The 17,879-nt window shown below is 45.1% G+C and overlaps 1 protein-coding gene across 1 annotated transcript in view; it reads right to left on the bottom strand.

Annotated features, from left to right (window-relative positions):
• Positions 1-235: 235 nt before the first annotated feature.
• MYO15A (myosin XVA) overlaps positions 236-17,879 on the bottom strand; it is a 128,541-nt gene continuing 110,897 nt past the window's right edge. The window contains 9 exon segments of the mRNA XM_036748000.1: positions 236-643; positions 5,585-5,725; positions 6,472-6,605; positions 7,330-7,460; positions 9,956-10,089; positions 12,953-13,113; positions 14,543-14,639; positions 15,361-15,438; positions 16,326-16,420. Of these exon segments, the coding sequence (XP_036603895.1) occupies positions 542-643; positions 5,585-5,725; positions 6,472-6,605; positions 7,330-7,460; positions 9,956-10,089; positions 12,953-13,113; positions 14,543-14,639; positions 15,361-15,438; positions 16,326-16,420 (1,073 nt within the window). The 3' untranslated portion in view covers positions 236-541.

Below are 17,879 nucleotides of genomic sequence, written 5' to 3'. Positions count from 1 at the left end.
AGAGGACAGTGAGATTGTCACCTCCCTGCCCCTGCCCCTTTTTGGGAAGCTATACCTCTCTTAATGTTGCCCCACAGTACATTAGCTTTTTTTTTTTTGGCCATTATATCATACTACTGGCTCATGTTGAGCTTACAGTCTGCTCAACTGTTTTTCAGAACCTGACATGATTCCCCTACACTCTATTTATGAAGTTGATTTGTTGATCCGAAGTGTTAGACTTCTCATTTATTCCTATTAGATTTCATCTCCTTAGATTCAGTCCAATGCCTTCTAGATCTTTTTGGATCCGGACATTGTCATTTGCTATGTTAACTCTTTCACTTAATTTGGTATCATCTGAAAATCTAATGAGCATCCCATGAAGGTCTTTGTCCATATCACTGGTAAAAAAGGATAAGTAACCCAAGGCCAGACACAGATCCCTGGGGTACTCTGCTGTAGACCTTCTGCCGAGTCAACATGAAGTCACTCCTTGGCCTGTCCAGGATTTTCCACAGGTTTTGGGTGGGCCAAGGAAGGAAGCAGATGTTGAAACAAATCAGAGTAGGGTGATCTCACTAGGAGGCAGTGTGAACCGTTTCTCTCGGGCACACAATAGGCTCTCCACATGAGCAGCTACAACCCGGCACAGCTCCAGGCCCTGTGGAGACAGAAGGGGAAATGGCTCAAGTGCTGCCCCTCTTCACTTGTAAGCTCTCTCTCCCTGAATCCTCTCACGGATCCCTTTCGTGCGTTCACAGAGGACAAGATGGTGATAGAGCTCTCTCTCTGTATAGGTATATATGCATATGTATGTGTACATGTATGTATATATGCATGTATGTATATATAGCTTATATACATGTGTATAATAATATTTAATATATTCTGCATAATATAATAAATACATAACATAATTTGTAGAACATAATATATAATAAGTGCATAATATATAATTTATAGAACATAAACGTCCAGGCCTCTGAGAGGAAGCCTGCTTGTTTGCGCTTGTCTTGAAGGGCTCTCCTAACTAAGGAGGTAGGAGGGCAGACTCCTCCCGGAGGCCTAGAGATTCTCCTAGCTGTTTTGGGTTGGTTGGTCATAAGATGAGAGGCATTATGGCATAGTGGACAGCTTGACCCAAAGCCAAGAAGACCTACCTCTCACACATACTAGCTTCATGTGATTCTCCAAGTCACTTAATCTCTCACTGTTCTTAAGGAGCTCTTTAAAATGCTGACCTGAATTGGTGGAGGGAATTTCCTTACCTAGGGAATGAAATCACAGTCCTAACCCCTCTTTCTATCACTGTGCAAGGATTCAGAGAAGAGTAGCTATGTGATATGGTGGAAGGAGATCCAGACTTTACTGGGCATTGGGTCCAAGTGTCAGCTTTGCCACTGGCTCGCCATGTGACTTTTGGTCAGGGACTTGCCTTCCTTAAGCCCCCAACTTCCTTATCTCTGAAATGAGGGAGTTGGGCCAGACAGCTTCCAAGGTCCTCCAGTTCTAACTCCTAGGATTCTATGATTTCTATGAAAATCCACATTGGATTTTCAAAAGGAGCAGGGGCTCAGTAGTCAGATCTGAGGCAGCCAGCCCCTCTGGGCAAGACTGAGAAATTCAGCCCCTGGAAAGAAAGCAGACATCAGAGCAAAGAGCTCCAGTTCCAAATCCCTTCCGTTTGGTATGGCTTTCTAGTCCTGGGACCTGGACACTTGCCCAAGAGAACCTCAGGTAATTCCATTGGCTCAATCCATGAGGAATCAGGGCACTAAAATCATTGCTCCACAGAATCCCTAGAGGAGAGAAATTGGGGAAATCCATGAAGAAAAAGATTGTGAATAACAGAGAATATTCCAGAAAAATCTGCTTGTAGGTGTAGCTATCTACACATGTTAAAGTCACAGAATCACAGAATTGAAAAGGACCTTGATAACGTGTAGTCTAACCCATATGTGAACAGAAGTCCCCTTTACAATATTCCCTACAAATGGTCACCCAAACCTCCATTTGAAGACTTCCAGTGATGAGGCATTCAAGGCTTGAGAATGTGGGGGGAAGGGAATGAATAATAATCATGATAATAACATCGAGCATTTATATAGCACTTCAGGGTGTGCGATTGTGGTTCAGTCATTTTTTAGTCGCGTCCAGCTCTTTGTGACTCCATTTGGGGTTTTCTTGGCAAAGACACTGGAGCAGGTTTGCCATTTCCTTCTCTGGCTCATTTTACAGATGAGGAAACTGAGGCAATCATGGTTAAGCGACTTGCCCAGGGTCACACAGCTGGTGTCTGAGGCCAGATTTGAACTCAGGAAGATGAGTCTTACCTTAGCTGCCCTAGGGTGTTCAAAGTACTTTACAAATATTACCTGACTCAATCTGTACAATAATCTTGGGAGGAAAGCGTAATTATTACCCCCCCCCATTCTACAGATAGGAAAACTGAGGCAAGTCAGAGGTTAGGTGGCTCCCCAGGGTCACACAACTGGTAATGATCTGGATATCTGCCATATTTGCCCTCGCACTGGCATTCTGTCCACCCTACCTTTTAACTACCTCATAACAACATAATTGGGACATGATGGCTATCTTCAAGTATTTGAAGGACTGTCATGTGGAAAAGTATTTAGATTTGATCTGTTTGGCCTCAGAGGGCAGGATCAAGGTGTAATGGGTGAGAGAATTGTGAGCTAGCTCAGTTCCCTTTCTATTCAGTTATGGGTGTAGTTCAATTTCTGTCTTGTGAGAAAACTTAATTGAATTATGAGAAAACCTTACTGCATTGTTTGAACCTAGCCCTGTGTGGCTAGAAAGCTGGGCCACCTCTACCTGTTGCTTAGAGACCCTTCACTAAGAACCCAGGTTATGCTGACCAGAAACCCAGTCAGATCTGAAGATTGATGATGCAAAGAAGTTTCTCACAATCATACATTTCAAACAACCCATGTGTCTTATCTGAAAACTGGCCCCGTACTGGCCAATCGCTTGTCATTTCCTTGTTCCTTTGATTGAATACAGACACTTGGGGAGGGGAGCGAGGACACCTCTTTTTCTGATTTTAGGGAACTGCGCTTGTTCATTTTCCCCTTCCCAACTCAGAAAGGCCCTAATCTTTCTTCCAATCAGAAATCAGATTACTTAATCTTGTATCCTGGTTATATCCTGTTCTTTTAATACATAAAAAATCTATCTTCCCCCGTATTCAGGGTTCAGTGCCAGCTGAGGAGGCCCAGTCCCAATTTGTTATGTAACTGGCAATGTTCTTGTTGCTGTTCAGTCGTGTCTGACTTATCATGACCCCATTTGGGGTTTTCTTGGCAAAGATACTAGAGTGGTTTTCTATTTCCTTCTCATTTTACAGATAAGGAACTGAGGCAAAAACAGGGTGAAATGACTTGCCCAGGGTCACACAGCTGGTAAGTGTCTGAAGCTGGATTTGAACAGAAGATGAGTCTTCCTGATTCCAAGCCCAGGGCTCTATCCACTGTGCCACCTAGATGTCCCTTGTCCTAACACTCTTAGTGCTGGTGTGGGGAAAGAAAGGGATATGGGTAATGGAAAATTGCACATAATCCCAAATCTCTTTACATTCTGCTCTGGAGTGGGCTTAAGTCCTTCTATATGTGAGATTCATACCCTTCATCTAATACAACGAACCCAACATCTAACTCAGTGGGCATCTAGACTAGAATTCCCCATTTCGTAGGTCAAATGTTCCCTGCCTCTATGGTGGGCATCTGTGGCATCAGCAGCCTAGGTTTAGCTATCTCCTCTCAGCAAACTAGCTGTTTCTCTGCCTCTCAACTTCTCTGTGTCTCTGAGACACAGAAACACCGACTAAGGGGAGATGGGGGTAATTAGTGCTTTGGTTTAAAAGGAATATATTGGTTGATAAGCAAGAGGAAGGAGGGAGATGGGCAGGGGTGATAATCTTTCTTCTTTTCCAGCAGGTAGAATGTCGAAAGTAGAGATGAGGATCAACAAAAACAAAAAAAATGAAGCAAGAAAGACAACAGCTGTTACCTTCAAAGAGGCGACAGCAACAGCTGAAGAACGATTGAGGGGAGGTGAATATGGTTTCTTTTTACACGTGCTAAAAAAAGTCAACTTTATAAGATAGGACAAATGTAGCTAGACACCAGTTCTTCTGAAGAAAGATCTTGAGGTTTTTGTGGTCTGAACTCAATAGCAGTGTGATGTGGCCATCCCCTTCCCTTCCCCTCCCCCAAACAAGAGTTAATGAAGTCTTAGGTTGTATTAAGAGAGGTGTAGTGTCCAGGACTAGGGAAGTGAGAGTTCCAATGTATTTTACCCTGGTTAGATGTTACCTGGAGTAGTGAGATGAATTCTGTGTTACATTTTGGAAAGGGCACCAAAAAGCTGTAGAGCATGTGTATGAGGTGGGGTATGTGATAGCTACATTAGTTGATATTTGAAAGATTGTCATACAGGGGTTTAGCACACTCTCAGCACAACAGTGACAATGACAGACACTTTGATAGAGGAAGGGGACTTGTCATTAGCAGAACCTCCTTTCCTGCTATGGATTTTCCTTCCTGGGAACTCTCTGGGTCCTTTCTGAAAGGCAGCATGACTGAATGACAGGTACCATAATGCAATAGAAAGGAGGCTGGCTTTGGAACCAGAAGACCTGGGTTGGGCTGCCAGCTCTACAACTGGTCAGACCACATGTAGGGCATTCTATAGTGGCTACCACATTTTATGAACGACATTGATGAGCCAGAATTCGAATGGAGGAAGACAATCAGGATAGTGAAAGGCCTCCAGACCATATTATGAGAAGATTGGCTGAAAGAACTGGAGAAGCCTTAACAAGGCTGTTTAACCTGTTTTTGTGTCACAGACCCCTTTGGCAATCTGGTGAAGCCTGGGAACCCCTTCGCAGAGCCACGTTTTTAAAAGCATAGGGTAAAATACAAAGAATTACAAAGGAAATCAATTCTATTGAAATATAGTCATCAAAATATATATTTTTCTCAAAACAATTTTTAAAAAGTTGAAACAGACTCCAGAATAAGAATTATACCCCATTGGGGATCCCATGCTTTAGTGGTATACAATATTTGACTGCAAGTTTGCTACATAGTAAAGTGACTAGTCATAGTATTCTATTTGGCCCCAGAGAACAAATTTAAGAGACAGAGGAGAAAGCTCCAGAAGCCCCTTCTACCTCCCTGTGAAGAGAAAATTTCCTCACTATTAATGTGACCCCAAAGTGAAATGGGCTGCCTCCTTAGATGGTGGGTTTCCCATTTGAAGGAGGTCCTCAAACAGAGTCTGGGTGAACATTTGTCAGCATTGTTGTAAGGGCTATTCTCGTTCAATTATTGGTTGGACCAGATGGAAAGTCCCTCCCAACCCTGAGATTCTGTGCTTTTGTAACTACTGTCTTTGTGACCATGCCTGGAGCCAAGTCACTAAACCTTAGATACTCCATGTCCCGGACCTGATTATCAAATGAGAATCATAATACGTTCCTTGTCTGCCTCTCGATATTGTACGGTATGAAGCGAAGGACTCCTGCCGCGATGCAGTGCCCCGCCCCCTCCTCAGGAAGCCTCTCTGAGCCTCATACCTGCTCAAGCTGCAGCTGCATGATTCGTTGTACAGTCAAGTTGCCCAGCGTGATCTCCACGTAGGGATAGCTGGAGCCAGCAGTGGGTCTCTGGGTTCGTGTGGATTGAATTTCCTTCAGAGGAAATTTCACTGTCAGCTCCTAGAGTGTAGAAGGGGAGAGGGTTAGGACTAGAGCTTGTCACCATCTCCTAGGTTGGCCTAAGGTGATGTGGCAGGCAGAGAGCAAAGCCCTTGACAACCCGGTAACCTTGGCAACTTTGAAAGGTGGAATGCTGTTTGGATGGATGCCACTGTGCCCAGGATCTTTCCCTGTAAAATGCAGATAGTAATATTCACGTAAGAGGCCTCTTCAGTGCACCTGTAGACGTTATAAAAAGAAGGCAGCGTGAATCATCACGAGGGCCACTTCTTTGTCAGAGGCTGGAGTAAATGAGGACATAACTGGGAATGACGTAAAGGGGTTTTGAGATGTAGGGAAGGAAGGAAGAGGAAGCTCACAGCAAATGGCCTCAATGTTCTTGCTAAGATACAATTAAGTCAGGGTCCTTAGCTGAGGTGGGGAGGTACTCTGAGAGATTTGAGGGGAGAAGAGAAGATTTAGAATGACCACTGAGATAAGTGAGATAGAGAATTAATTAGGGAGGAATATTAGGACTGAGCCTCGGTCTTCTCTGCCTAAGGTGGGTTCGTAAGGTGTGTCTGCCATATTGGGTTTCATGAAATGATGATGAGGAAGTAGGATGGGGAGTTTAGAAGCAGAAAACAGAAGCAGTTTAGCTTAATCCTAGTCTCTCTATTCCAACTTGTTAAGGGTCAGGAATCACGTAAGCCATTTGGGGGCCACCTCTCTCCCCCACCCCTCTACGGCTTGAGGCCCCAGCTCACATGGGTCTCCTTGTTGAGGAAATTGAGGCCATTCTGGTTGACCGCCAGGATGCAGGGTGTGAGCACAGTGTTGTTGCTGCAACTCTGAATGAAGAAGAAGGAGGAACCGAACATGGGATAGGCACTGAGGAGCCCTGTGGAGATGTGGAGAGAGATGTGAGAGAGCCACGTCCATGATCACCAGCATCCAGGGAGGAGGGACAAGAAGAGTATATATTCGGGGTGGGAGGAGGTGTCCATCCGGGAGACGCTAGCTGCAGCCAGAAGGTCGACCTCAGCATGTGGGTAGATTCACATATATATATATGAATATATGACTATGGATCTTTCCTGACCTGTTACTACATCAGTCCCTAGAAGGTAATAACTGAACCTGGTTGTTAAAAGGGATCTCTAGGTCCCAATACTGCACCTACTCAACACCAGGAGCCAACAGAGTGACTCACCAAGAGGAAGATACACCGGGATGTCCCACAAATCTTAGTGTAGCTCTAATCGTTTTGGGGATACCCCTGTATATTTTAGATTATGTTCCCATTGGCGAAGATAGGCTGCACTGTGTCATCTAGTGGTACACAGTAGATGCTTAATAAATGCTTATTGACTGATATTGCCTAACCTACAATCTCTCACTATTTGGGACATAGGTAGGTAACTCAAAGATTCAGTCTATGCTGGGCCCTAGGGCTCAGTCTGTGGTTGGCAGTAGACCTGGTGCTAGGATCAGGGTCCAAAGTCTATGATTGGGGTTGGGGCTCAGTCTAGGACTAGGATTAGGTCTCAACCTATGACTGCATCCTTGGCTCACTTAGGGGTATGACTATTCAAACCTGGACTCACTCTCCCCGTTTTTCTTACCAAGGAACTGGGCCCTGGCCTGGTGGGGGCTCAGGGCCTGGATCTGCTGCATGTGCTGGATCACCAGGTTCAGCAGGCCTGACCTTCAATGTGCGATAGAACTGGGGTGGATGTACTCCTGGGCTTCACGTCTAGAGGCAGAAGCAGAAGCACAGGACTTTAGGGTTGTGGTGGAGTAGTGCATGGGTTCTGTGAGAGGCAAGGGTGAGTGGAAGAGTGACCATCACCCTTGGGACCATGGTGGTCTTCCTTTTAAGAGTCACTGAAGGTGAACTCAGAACATCTGTCTCTTGCATCTCAAGATTCATGGGATGGGGGAAAAATAAAATTCTTGTATCTGATTATATTCTACCATTCCATCACTCTCCTTATTCCTCCTGTACCCGATTCATCCTTACCATGATCTCCAACTATCCGACCACTAGTACTCTCCCGAGCCATCACCCCTGCTCTGCCTACACTCTCTTTCCTTCCCCAATCTTGACTCTTTAGCAAACCAATACTGTTTTAGTCCCTTGTTACTCCTCACTTGGATTATTATTAATTGATATTAATACTAATTGATAATTAATTAATAATTAATACTAATTGATTTCCCTGCCTAAGTCTTGCTATAATCCAATCCATACTCCAGGCAACTGCCAAGTGATTTGTTTTCTAAGTGTAGCTCTGATGATGTCACTCTCCTGCTCATTTAACTGCAGTGACACACTATTATCTCTAGGATCCAATATAAACTCTCTGATACTGAGCTTTCATAGCCTGGGCCCACCTCATCGTCCCAACATCACTCTTTGTCATGAATTTTATAGCCTAGTTCTACTGGCCTGCTTGTTGTTCTTTATATAAGACACTCCATCCTGTCTCCATACCTTTCCACCAACCATCCTCTACTCCTTGGATGCTCTCTCACTCTCTCGCTCTCTCTCTTTCCCCCGTCTCTTTCTCTCTGTGTCTTTCTGTCTCTCTTTGTCTCTCTATCTCTCTCTGTCTCTGTCTCTCTCTGTCTCTGTCTCTGTCTCTCTCTCTCCTCTCTCTGTCTCTCTCTCTCCTCAGCTCTGCTGCCTGGAATCACTTGCTTCCTTTAGGATTCACAAGGTGTTTTCTGGTCACCCCCAGATTCTAGCGTCTTCCCCTCCATGGTTACCCATATACACACATGCTGTCAAAACTTGTTAGAATACAAGCTCCCTGAAAGCAGGGATGATTTGGCTTCTGTCTTTTTAACTTCAGCACAGGCTCTCAAACAATGTTTGCTTGACTGATTATGCCATTCGATCTCCTGTGCCTCTGAACAAGCTGTCCTCAGGCCTGGGAATGCATTGCCTCATTTCTCCCACCTCTTTGAATCTTTAATTTCCTTCAGAGCTCAGCTCAAATGCCACGTCCTAGATGAGGTCATTCATGATGCCCCCAGCTGTTCATGTATTCCCTCTATCAAATTCTTTTGAATTTATTTTATATATAGATTGTATGTACTTATAACTGTACATTTCCTTATCCACCTTTCCCTATCCCTGCCATGGGATCCTTGAGGGTGGGGATCGTTTCATTTTTATCTTTGTTTTTCCAGCACAGTGCCGGGCACACAGTGGATGCTTAATAAATGTTTATTGACTGAGTATATGGGAAAGGGCTGTTGAGAACATCATATTATATTACCATGTCACTTCTGTTCACTGTTCTCCACCTGACATTTGACCTTTCCCTCTCTGGGCATCAGTAAATAAAAAACATATCTCCACTTCCTCCTGGCCTCTCAGTGCTTTCTCTGGTGATCGGAAGAGTTGGGGAGATTTCTATAATCAATAAACAATGAATCAATAAATAGTTAGCAACCTACTATGTGCCAGGCACTGTGCCACACACTGGGGACACAAAAAGAGGCAAAAGAGGCCCTTCCCTCAAGGAGCCAAAGTTGTAGTATAAATATAAAAGTATTCATACCCAGGATTGGTGTGGATGTATTCCCAGAGAGAGATTTTTGTTCTGAAGCCTCGTTTCTCCTCCATCATCCCAGCCCTTTCTAGGACTACATCATCTTTCTCTAGTTTCTAGTCTTTGTCCACTGGCCTCTGGAAGGCCTCTTCCTCTCTCCACCCCAGGGGACTCGAGCCCATCTAGTCCAATTCTGGTCATGGTGCAGATGAGGAAACTGAGGCCCCCAGATAAAAGTGATTCACCCAACATCACATAGCAGCGAGGTGGTGCAGTGGATAGAGCGCTGGTCAGGGAAACTTGAGTTCAAATCTTACCTCAGACCCTTACTAGCTGTGTGACCTGGCAAGTCATCAGCCTCAGCTTCCTCATCTGTAAAGTGGGGTTGAGAAACCTAACCCTTAGGGTTGTTGTGCGGATAAAATGAGTTAATGTTTGTAAAATGCTTTGCAAACCTTAAGGCGCTATACAAATGCTAGCTGTTACTATTTATCACAACCTGACTAAGGCAGTTAGATAAGATATAGAACGGGGGAGCCCCAAGTAGCTACAGCTGCTGGCAGTAGGACCCCAGAGTCCAGGCTCTCAGCCTCCTGTTCTCTCACTTTCCTTGAGAGTTGGAGACTTCTGGGAGAATGATTATGGAATCATCTGGAGAGGATGGTGGGGGTGGGGCAGGGGTCCTTACACACTGGGCAGGTAGACACTGTCCTTGGCACGATGCTGGAGGGCAGCTAGCTTGGACACCTGCTGTCGCTGCTGTTCACCAGGCTGTCCAGTGGGCAGGCTGTTGAAGAGGCCCTTTAGATAATCAGGCAGGACCTAGAAATTGAGGAATAGGGAATCATAAGAGAAATATATGCTATTTTATCCACTTACAGAACAACTAGAGAATCATAGCAAACAGAATAGAATTAAGTAACAAAGTGAGTGGTAAGTCTGAGGGCAGTAGGAACTCGGAATAGGGAGAGAGCAGCATGATCAGGGAGGAAGTGACATTGGAGCAGAACTTTGAAAGGATGAAATTTAGTTAGAGATGAGAGGGAAGGCTATTAAAGGCAGGGCTGGTAGGTAGTGTATCTGACTTGGAGTCATGAAGAACTGGGTTGAGATCCTTCTGACACATACTAGCAGCGTAACCACAAACAAATCCCTTAACCTAACCCGCAAAATGGAGGTAATCCCTCTAATGGCTGTTACCCTACCTACCCAAGCCAGCTCCAGTCATCTTGCCACTGGACCCAGGTGGCTCTGGAGGAGAGAGTAAGGCTGGTGACTTTGCATAGCCCTTGTTTGGCTGTGAATACCTGGCGCTTTACACCAGATTTTGTGCGTAGCCACTGAGCAGCAACACATTAGGGTTTGACCCGGCCCAGCACAGGATTAGCCTGATAGCTGAGACACCCTGAAGCAAGGGAGTGACTTATTCAGCAGCTAGTGACTTAGAAGGGTGAATGCTTTGTAGCAAATGCTGTGAATTTGAGTCTCCCTTCCCCAGGGACCAGTAGAAGTGATGGGGGAAGAGGTAATGGAAGGGAAATGATGCTCCTGGTCTTGTGGAAATGCTTTGTAAATTCCATGGCGGTATCTTCTCTGTAAATATCCTTTTGTGATAGCTAATCGATCTTAATTGGTTAAAATGATAGTAAGGCACTAGTCATTCGGTCAAGCAACCATATAGATAAGATATATTAAGGGCCATTAAGGGGATCCCCTGAACTTGTCTTTTTTGTGTTGCCATATTTTCCAGAAACACCGGACTCAGAGCACGTAGGAGGCCCTGAATATGTCAAGGACAATGCCTGCCCCACCCCACCCCTCTCCAGCTGAGATAATTTGTTGTTTACGTCCCGAACTGGACTCCCTGTGTGTCCCTGGGAGGCAAGAAGGGCGCCAGCCAATCTGTTCCAGGCTGAGAAACTGCCTGTGCAGATATGATATGATATGATATACTATCCTTCACAGATAAATGGGCCCTCCTATCTTCATAGTCTAGCTCAAGGGTGGGAAACCTGCAGCTTCAAGGCCACATGTGGTCCTCTAGGTCCTCAAGTGCGGCCCTTTGACTGAATTCAAACTTCACAGAACAAATCCTCTTAATAGAAGGATTTGTTCTGTAAAACTTGGGCTGAGTCAAAAGGCTGCACCCAAGGACCCAGAAGGCCACATGTGGCCTGGAGGCCACAGGTTTCCCCACCCATTCCCAAGGGAAAAGAATGTGGCTTTTGCCATGGCCTTCCTTTTCCCCATGGGGAGTGGTTTTGTCCATTTTCCCACCATTACTGCGCCTGTCCCCTCCCATACCACACCCCTCCCTGTTTTCTCCCTGTCCTTTTCTTGTACTGTCATCAATATGCAAACTTCTGTAAGGACTGTGGACTCTTTGGGTCCCACATGCATGTTCATTTTTCTTGTATTAAACCTAGTTTTCATGCCAGTCTCCTGGTGTTGTCATTGCCTGTTGACAGATACTAGCTATACGTGGAAGAATGGAAAAGGAGACTCGAGCTGATAGCATTGAGAAGATACTCTCCTACCCACTCAAGGCTGCCCCAGAACCCTGAGGAAGAGATGTAGCTAACCAGCCCTCTGTGGAGCCCAACTCATGAATGGAAGTGAGAGCTGGGATAACGATACTTATGTACTTAATATTATATATAAATATATACTTATACACTTAAACCTCAACCTGAGGTATTGTACCAAATTCCCTGATGCATTTTGTCCTTGAATCTGGTTCCCTGGGCTTGAGAACTGTTACACTGATGACTTGTTCCCCTTTGGTGGCTGCTGGTGCACCTTAATGCCAGTTATGGCATCTATCCCCCTGACTCTCACCTCCCTTTTCCCTCCTTTCCACTGTCAGGCCACAGAGTGAAGTTTCTAGTGTTTATTCACAAGGAAAAAGAAAAGTATACACAGAGATCAAGAATAGGACTGCAGGCAATTGAAAATATCTGAAAGGATGCCTAATTAGAGAGTATAATAAATGAGACTAGTTTAACAGAAACTACCTAGGCTCACTAGATGACTTCCAGGTTGTGGTTCTGCTCTATCTCCCCTAAAAAAAGTCTCTGGGTCAAGTCTGTCCCAGCATGATTCTCTCCCAGGCTAGAGTCTTGGGAATCTTCCTCACATTTGGAATGCCTTGCTTCAGTCATTTTCAGTCATGTCTGACTCTTGTTGACCCCATTCGGGGTTTTCTTGGCAGAGATACTGGAGTGGTTCGCCTTTTCCTTCTGCAGCTCAGGAAACTGAGGCAAACAGGGTTAAATGACTTGCCCAGGGTCACAGCTAGCATCTGAGGCCAGGTTTGAATCCATGAAGATGACTCTTCCTGATCCAGACTGGGCACTTTATCTACCTTGCCACCTAGTAGTCCCTAAATACTGACATCTCCTTTTCCCCCTGGGGAAAAGTTCTCATAAAAGACACAGTTGTACCCATCCTTGCCTCCCCCCGCCAAAGGAATAATCTAATGTCACCTAGTTCATTCCCAAAGGTAAAAAGGGCAATACCTTTCACTACACATGCCTGGGCTTATTTGGACACACTAAGAGATAGAATTTCCTCCTCCCTCCCTTTCTCCCACTGGTCCCTAATAACAACATTCTAGAGGGAAATGCTGGTTCTCAGTTCCTGTTCCCCACCCCAGCTGAGAGCTGGGTAGCATGAGCAGGCATACCTGGCTGTAGTGCATGGTGACGTAAAGCTCATTCTCAAATTTGAGTGGCTGGGTCCACAGGATGCGCCGGTACCAGAACGTGTAGCCACTGTCCACCTGCTCCATCTCTGAAGCCACATCTAGGATGTAGTCCCGCCGGCTCAAGGGACAGACATTCTGGCCTGAGTAAGGAGACCACACAGCAGAGGAGCGTTGTGTGTAGGTGTGTAGGTGGGTACACACGTGTACAAGGGTGCATGTACATCTTTGTTTATTTCTCTGGTTCTAACAATTCACTCAATATATAATTATATATATATAACGTAATATATAATTATAATTAATAATGATATTAGGCACCCATCGCATACAGAGTACTGTGTTTGGTGCTGGTAGAGATGCAAAGTTAGCTAGTAACTTAATAGAATGAAAGCTTCTTGAAGGTAAGACCTTTGTATTTGTATCCTCAGCAGTGTCTGTTACATATAAGATACCTTAGTGCTTGCTGATTGATTAAGACGACCTAATATTACTCTACCGCCATGGAGTTTACGGGCTAGTACAGTATGTGTCTCAGTGGAAAGTGCACTGGGTCTGGAGTCAGGAAGACCTGAGCTCAAATCTGGCCTCAGACACTTACTAGCTGTGTGACCCTGGACAAGTCACTTAACCCTGCTTGCCTCAGTTTCCTCATCTGTAAAATGAGCTGGGGAAGGAAATGCGAAGCACTCCAGTATCTTTGTCAAGAAACCCCAAATGGTGTCACAAAGAGTTGGCAAGACTGAAAATGGCTGAACAATATTTTATTTAATCATTAATGAAGAACTGACTGCTAATTCAACAAAACGTATTAAGGTTTATTATGTACTGAAGAGCACTGAACCAGGCTGAGGACACAAGAAAATCAAACAATCCTTTCCCTCAAGGAACTTACATTTTATTGCCAAAGTAGAAATGATAAGAGCCTTGGAAAAAATGAGCATTATAGTCTGCAGTTTAAGAGATAAAGATAGAAAAGTCAGTTTTAAAATACAAATTATTAATATAACAACATAAATGAGGGGCAGCTAGGTAGCACAGTCAATAGAGTGCCAGCCTTGGAGTTGGGAGGACCCGAGTTCAAATCCACCCTCAGACACTTACTAGCTGTGTGACTCTTAACAAGTCACTTAACCCTGTTTGCCTCAGTTTCCTCATCTGTCAAATGAGCCAGAGAAGGAAACAGCAAACCACTGCGGTATCTTTGCCAAGAAAACCCCAAATAGGTCATGGAGAGTTGGATACAACTGAAATGATGGAAAGGTTGAGGTCTCCTGCCAGCCAGGCCTAGGAGGTAGTCTTAGGAAACAGGATCATACATAGCCACCATCAGGGGAATACATTTTCTGTTCTTAGGTGTTAGAGCCAGATCCTGGGTCTCCATGTCAAGGGATTCAGAGCAGGGAGGGGAAATCTCTTAAATCAAATCCTTCTAGCCCCACCCTAATGCACCCCAGTCAGGCTTCCTGAGAAGAAGATGACTATCATGGGCCCCAGGATTAAGGGTGGGAAGAATTAGGCAGGAGCAGCCTTGCTGAGGGGACTTTTCTCCTTTCTGCCCTGACCTCTTACCTTGATTGGTGACAGCAAAGATCACATATTCACTGATGGCCTCAGGCCTCGTCAGGCCCATCTCAATGCAGATCTCTGAAACCACATCCAGGGCCACCTGGATAGAGAACGCCAATTAGAGGAGAAAATGAGTAATTACCCCTTGCTAGTCAGATACCTCTGAAGAAAGCTGAAAGAGGGCAGTGACAGAGGGGGAGCCTCTTTTCAATGAGATTCCCCAAGGGAAGGGTTCCTTTGCGGGGAAGATACAGAGGGGTCATGCAGGACTGTATCCCAGAGTCCTAACTCCCTCGTCATCACCACCAATAACATTTTAAGTACCCACCATGAGCAAGCACTATGTTAGGTTTTGAGGATGCTTGAAAGAGCCTTGCCCTCACAACACTTACATTCTATTGGGGAGCTAGAAGGACATTCAAGATTATTCTTATGGGGGGAGCGCTAGCAGCTGAGGAGATCAGGAAACATTTCATGTACAAAGTGATGTTTGAGCTGTACTTTGAAGGAAGTTAGGGATTCTAAGAGGGGGAAGTGAGGAGGGAAGGCATTCACATAAGAAATGCCCTGGTGGGACAGCCTGAACAAAGGCATGGAGAATAAGGCAAAGAGGCTAGATTGGCTGGACACTGGATGGTAGAGTAGGTAAAGAGAAATATGTGTAATAAGCCTGGAAATACATGTTGCCTCCTGTCCCATACCCCCCCAGTCTCTCCATTCATAGGATCAGGGGGAGCTGAGGTCTTATGGGAAACCCTCATCTGTGTATCTGATCTGGAGGAGCAATATCAGATAGTTTTGGGGCCTGGTTCTCTCTTTACCGTACAGGTCTTGATCTTCAGATGGCGTTCAAGCCCTCCAGGAAGGAGAAACAGTTGCCTCTTGGAACTACGGCCAGCCTACAGGTGAGGAGGGAATGAGTGAGGGGGGAGGGGAAGATTCAAAGGAGGTAGATCTCTCAGGCTCTTCTACGTCAGAAACATGGGAAGGAGATAGAAGTTGCAGAGAGGCAAATCTCATCTTGATGTCAGGAAAGACTTCTTTTTATAGCTATCCGATTAAGTTATCTCAAAGTAGAACCTTGGCAGTAGTGGGTTCTCTCTCATTGGAGGTCTACGGAGACTGAAGGGCCACTTGTTGGATTATCGTAGTGGCAATTCCTTAAACATATAGGTTGGACTAGAAGGTTTCTGAGATCCCTTTCAACTCTAAAATCCTGTGATTTACTGTGAATCCAGTTTCTTTTTTATTCCTAGGAGCTCTTTCTATTGAGGGTATTGGGAGTCATGACGGTGACCCAGACATACCAAGTAGGAGTACCTGGGTGAGCTGACTTATCCCAGAGCCCATTGAAGGACCATGCTTCTTTCCAAGTCACCTTTTTGAGGAACGCTTCTCTGATCGCTCTAGGACATATGATAATTTTGTTTTGGACTCTTAGAGTACTTAGTATTGGTCTCACTCACCGTGGCACTTGACCATATACTGTCCCAAGTTGCTCTCCAATTATTTCATATGCATGAGTCTTTCCAATTAGACTGCAAGTCCCTTGAGGGCAAGAACTAGATTCTGTACTTTTCTGGGTTTACAGTAGGTTCTTGGTACAGACTGGGTGATCGATGGGATCAGCTAAGTGATCAGATTCTCTAGATCAGACATGGGTGGCAGCTCTGCTGCCTGATGACACCTGGAGACTGATCCAGGATATGTCCCTGGTCTAGGCTGGAGGAGGAACCTCCACCTGCACTTCTCCCATCTCTCCCTCCCTCCACACCTCCAAGCTTACCAATATGGCCCTCAACTCCATGTTGCTGGGAAGCTCACTTCGGCCACCAAACTGGAAGGTTTTCTGAAGGTTCTGCTCACAGGCTTTTGCAATTCCTGTTAACATTGCACCATGCTCAATGGCTACTTACCACTCCCCTCCACACAAATTTCCTTTCTCAATTCAACAAGCATTTATTAAGTACCCACTATGTGCTAGGTGCTGATGATGCAAAGATAAAAAACTGAAACAATTCTCGTCCTCAAGGAGTTGACATTCTCTTCCTTGGCCTTCTTTGCCCAGGTTCTCAAAGGGCATTCCTCAACTTTGGCCTAGGTATGCCATCAGTTGTGTGGCAATCACATGTATATGCCCAAGTGTTTCCTCAGCAAAGAATAATACTGTACCTTGAACAACAACAAGAAGTTTGAGAGCCACTGGAATAGAACCTCTATTAAACCTATCTTATACTTAACCCCCCAGAAGTCTCCCCACCGTACCTCTTCCTCCACTGCTATCTCCAGCTCCATGGAATCTTCCTTCTCCCCAGGGGAAAAAGCTCTCATGAAAGATACTATAGTGGCACCCATCCCCACCCCACTTCCACAGGAATAATCTAATAATAATGATGTCCTAATGACAGTCTAATACTAATGATAGCCATCTCCCCAGAGCTGCACAGGTCTGACCATGTTAACTGACTACCTGGATGGCTCCCTATTACTTCTAGGCCAAACTCCTTGATTTGGCCTTAAGGCCTTCACAATCTGGCTCCAACTTATCTTTCCAGCTTTATTCTATGTTATTCCCCCTTCACATATACAACTCAGTCAAAGGACCTTCTTGCTCTCACAGACACACTCTCCTATCCCTAAACTTTGCACAAGGTTGTCCTCCTTCCTAGAATGTGCTCTATTCCTCCCTTGGCACTAATCATTTGTCACTACATCAGTCTTTCTGTTTTCCCTCCCCATCACTTGGAAAGAGTCAGGAGAAAGAAAGATCTCTCCTCTCAAAATCCATCGCCCCTCCCATTCCCCTTGTGGCTATGGCAGGAGACTTCTCAGGGATCCTTGGGCATCTTCCTCTTACCTCCATCCTTTCACCAAGCCTTACTAAAGAACTGGAGATCCAAACCTAGGGAGTAGAAGCCAGGAGGTGCTAGATCTCCACTGAAATAGGGATAGAGAGAGCTCAGATCTGTGGTTCTACTGGATGAAAAGTGCCACAGGTTGACACTTTCTTGGCAACTTATAATCTTAGAGGGTTGCCCAGAGTATTGAGAAGTTAAATGGCTTGCACAGAGCACTGAGAGATTAGGTGATTTGCCCAGGATTACACAGTATGCATCAAAGGTGGGACACAACCTATACTTCTTGCTTTGCTCCCTCTCCACTATCTTATGTTGCTAGTACAATTGAGCTCTGACCCTAAAAGCAGAACAATTCTCACACCCTTCTCAAGCTCCCAGTACCATAATATATATGAGAACCAGAAGGTGACTCTGGAGATCATCTAATAACTAGGCTATAAAATGAGGAGGCTGGACGACGACTTCTTAACCTGGAGTCCACA

The sequence above is a fragment of the Trichosurus vulpecula genome, chromosome 1 (assembly GCF_011100635.1).
Source record: "Trichosurus vulpecula isolate mTriVul1 chromosome 1, mTriVul1.pri, whole genome shotgun sequence".
Taxonomy (NCBI): Eukaryota; Metazoa; Chordata; class Mammalia; order Diprotodontia; family Phalangeridae; genus Trichosurus; species Trichosurus vulpecula.
This window is presented reverse-complemented; position numbering and strand designations above follow the sequence as displayed.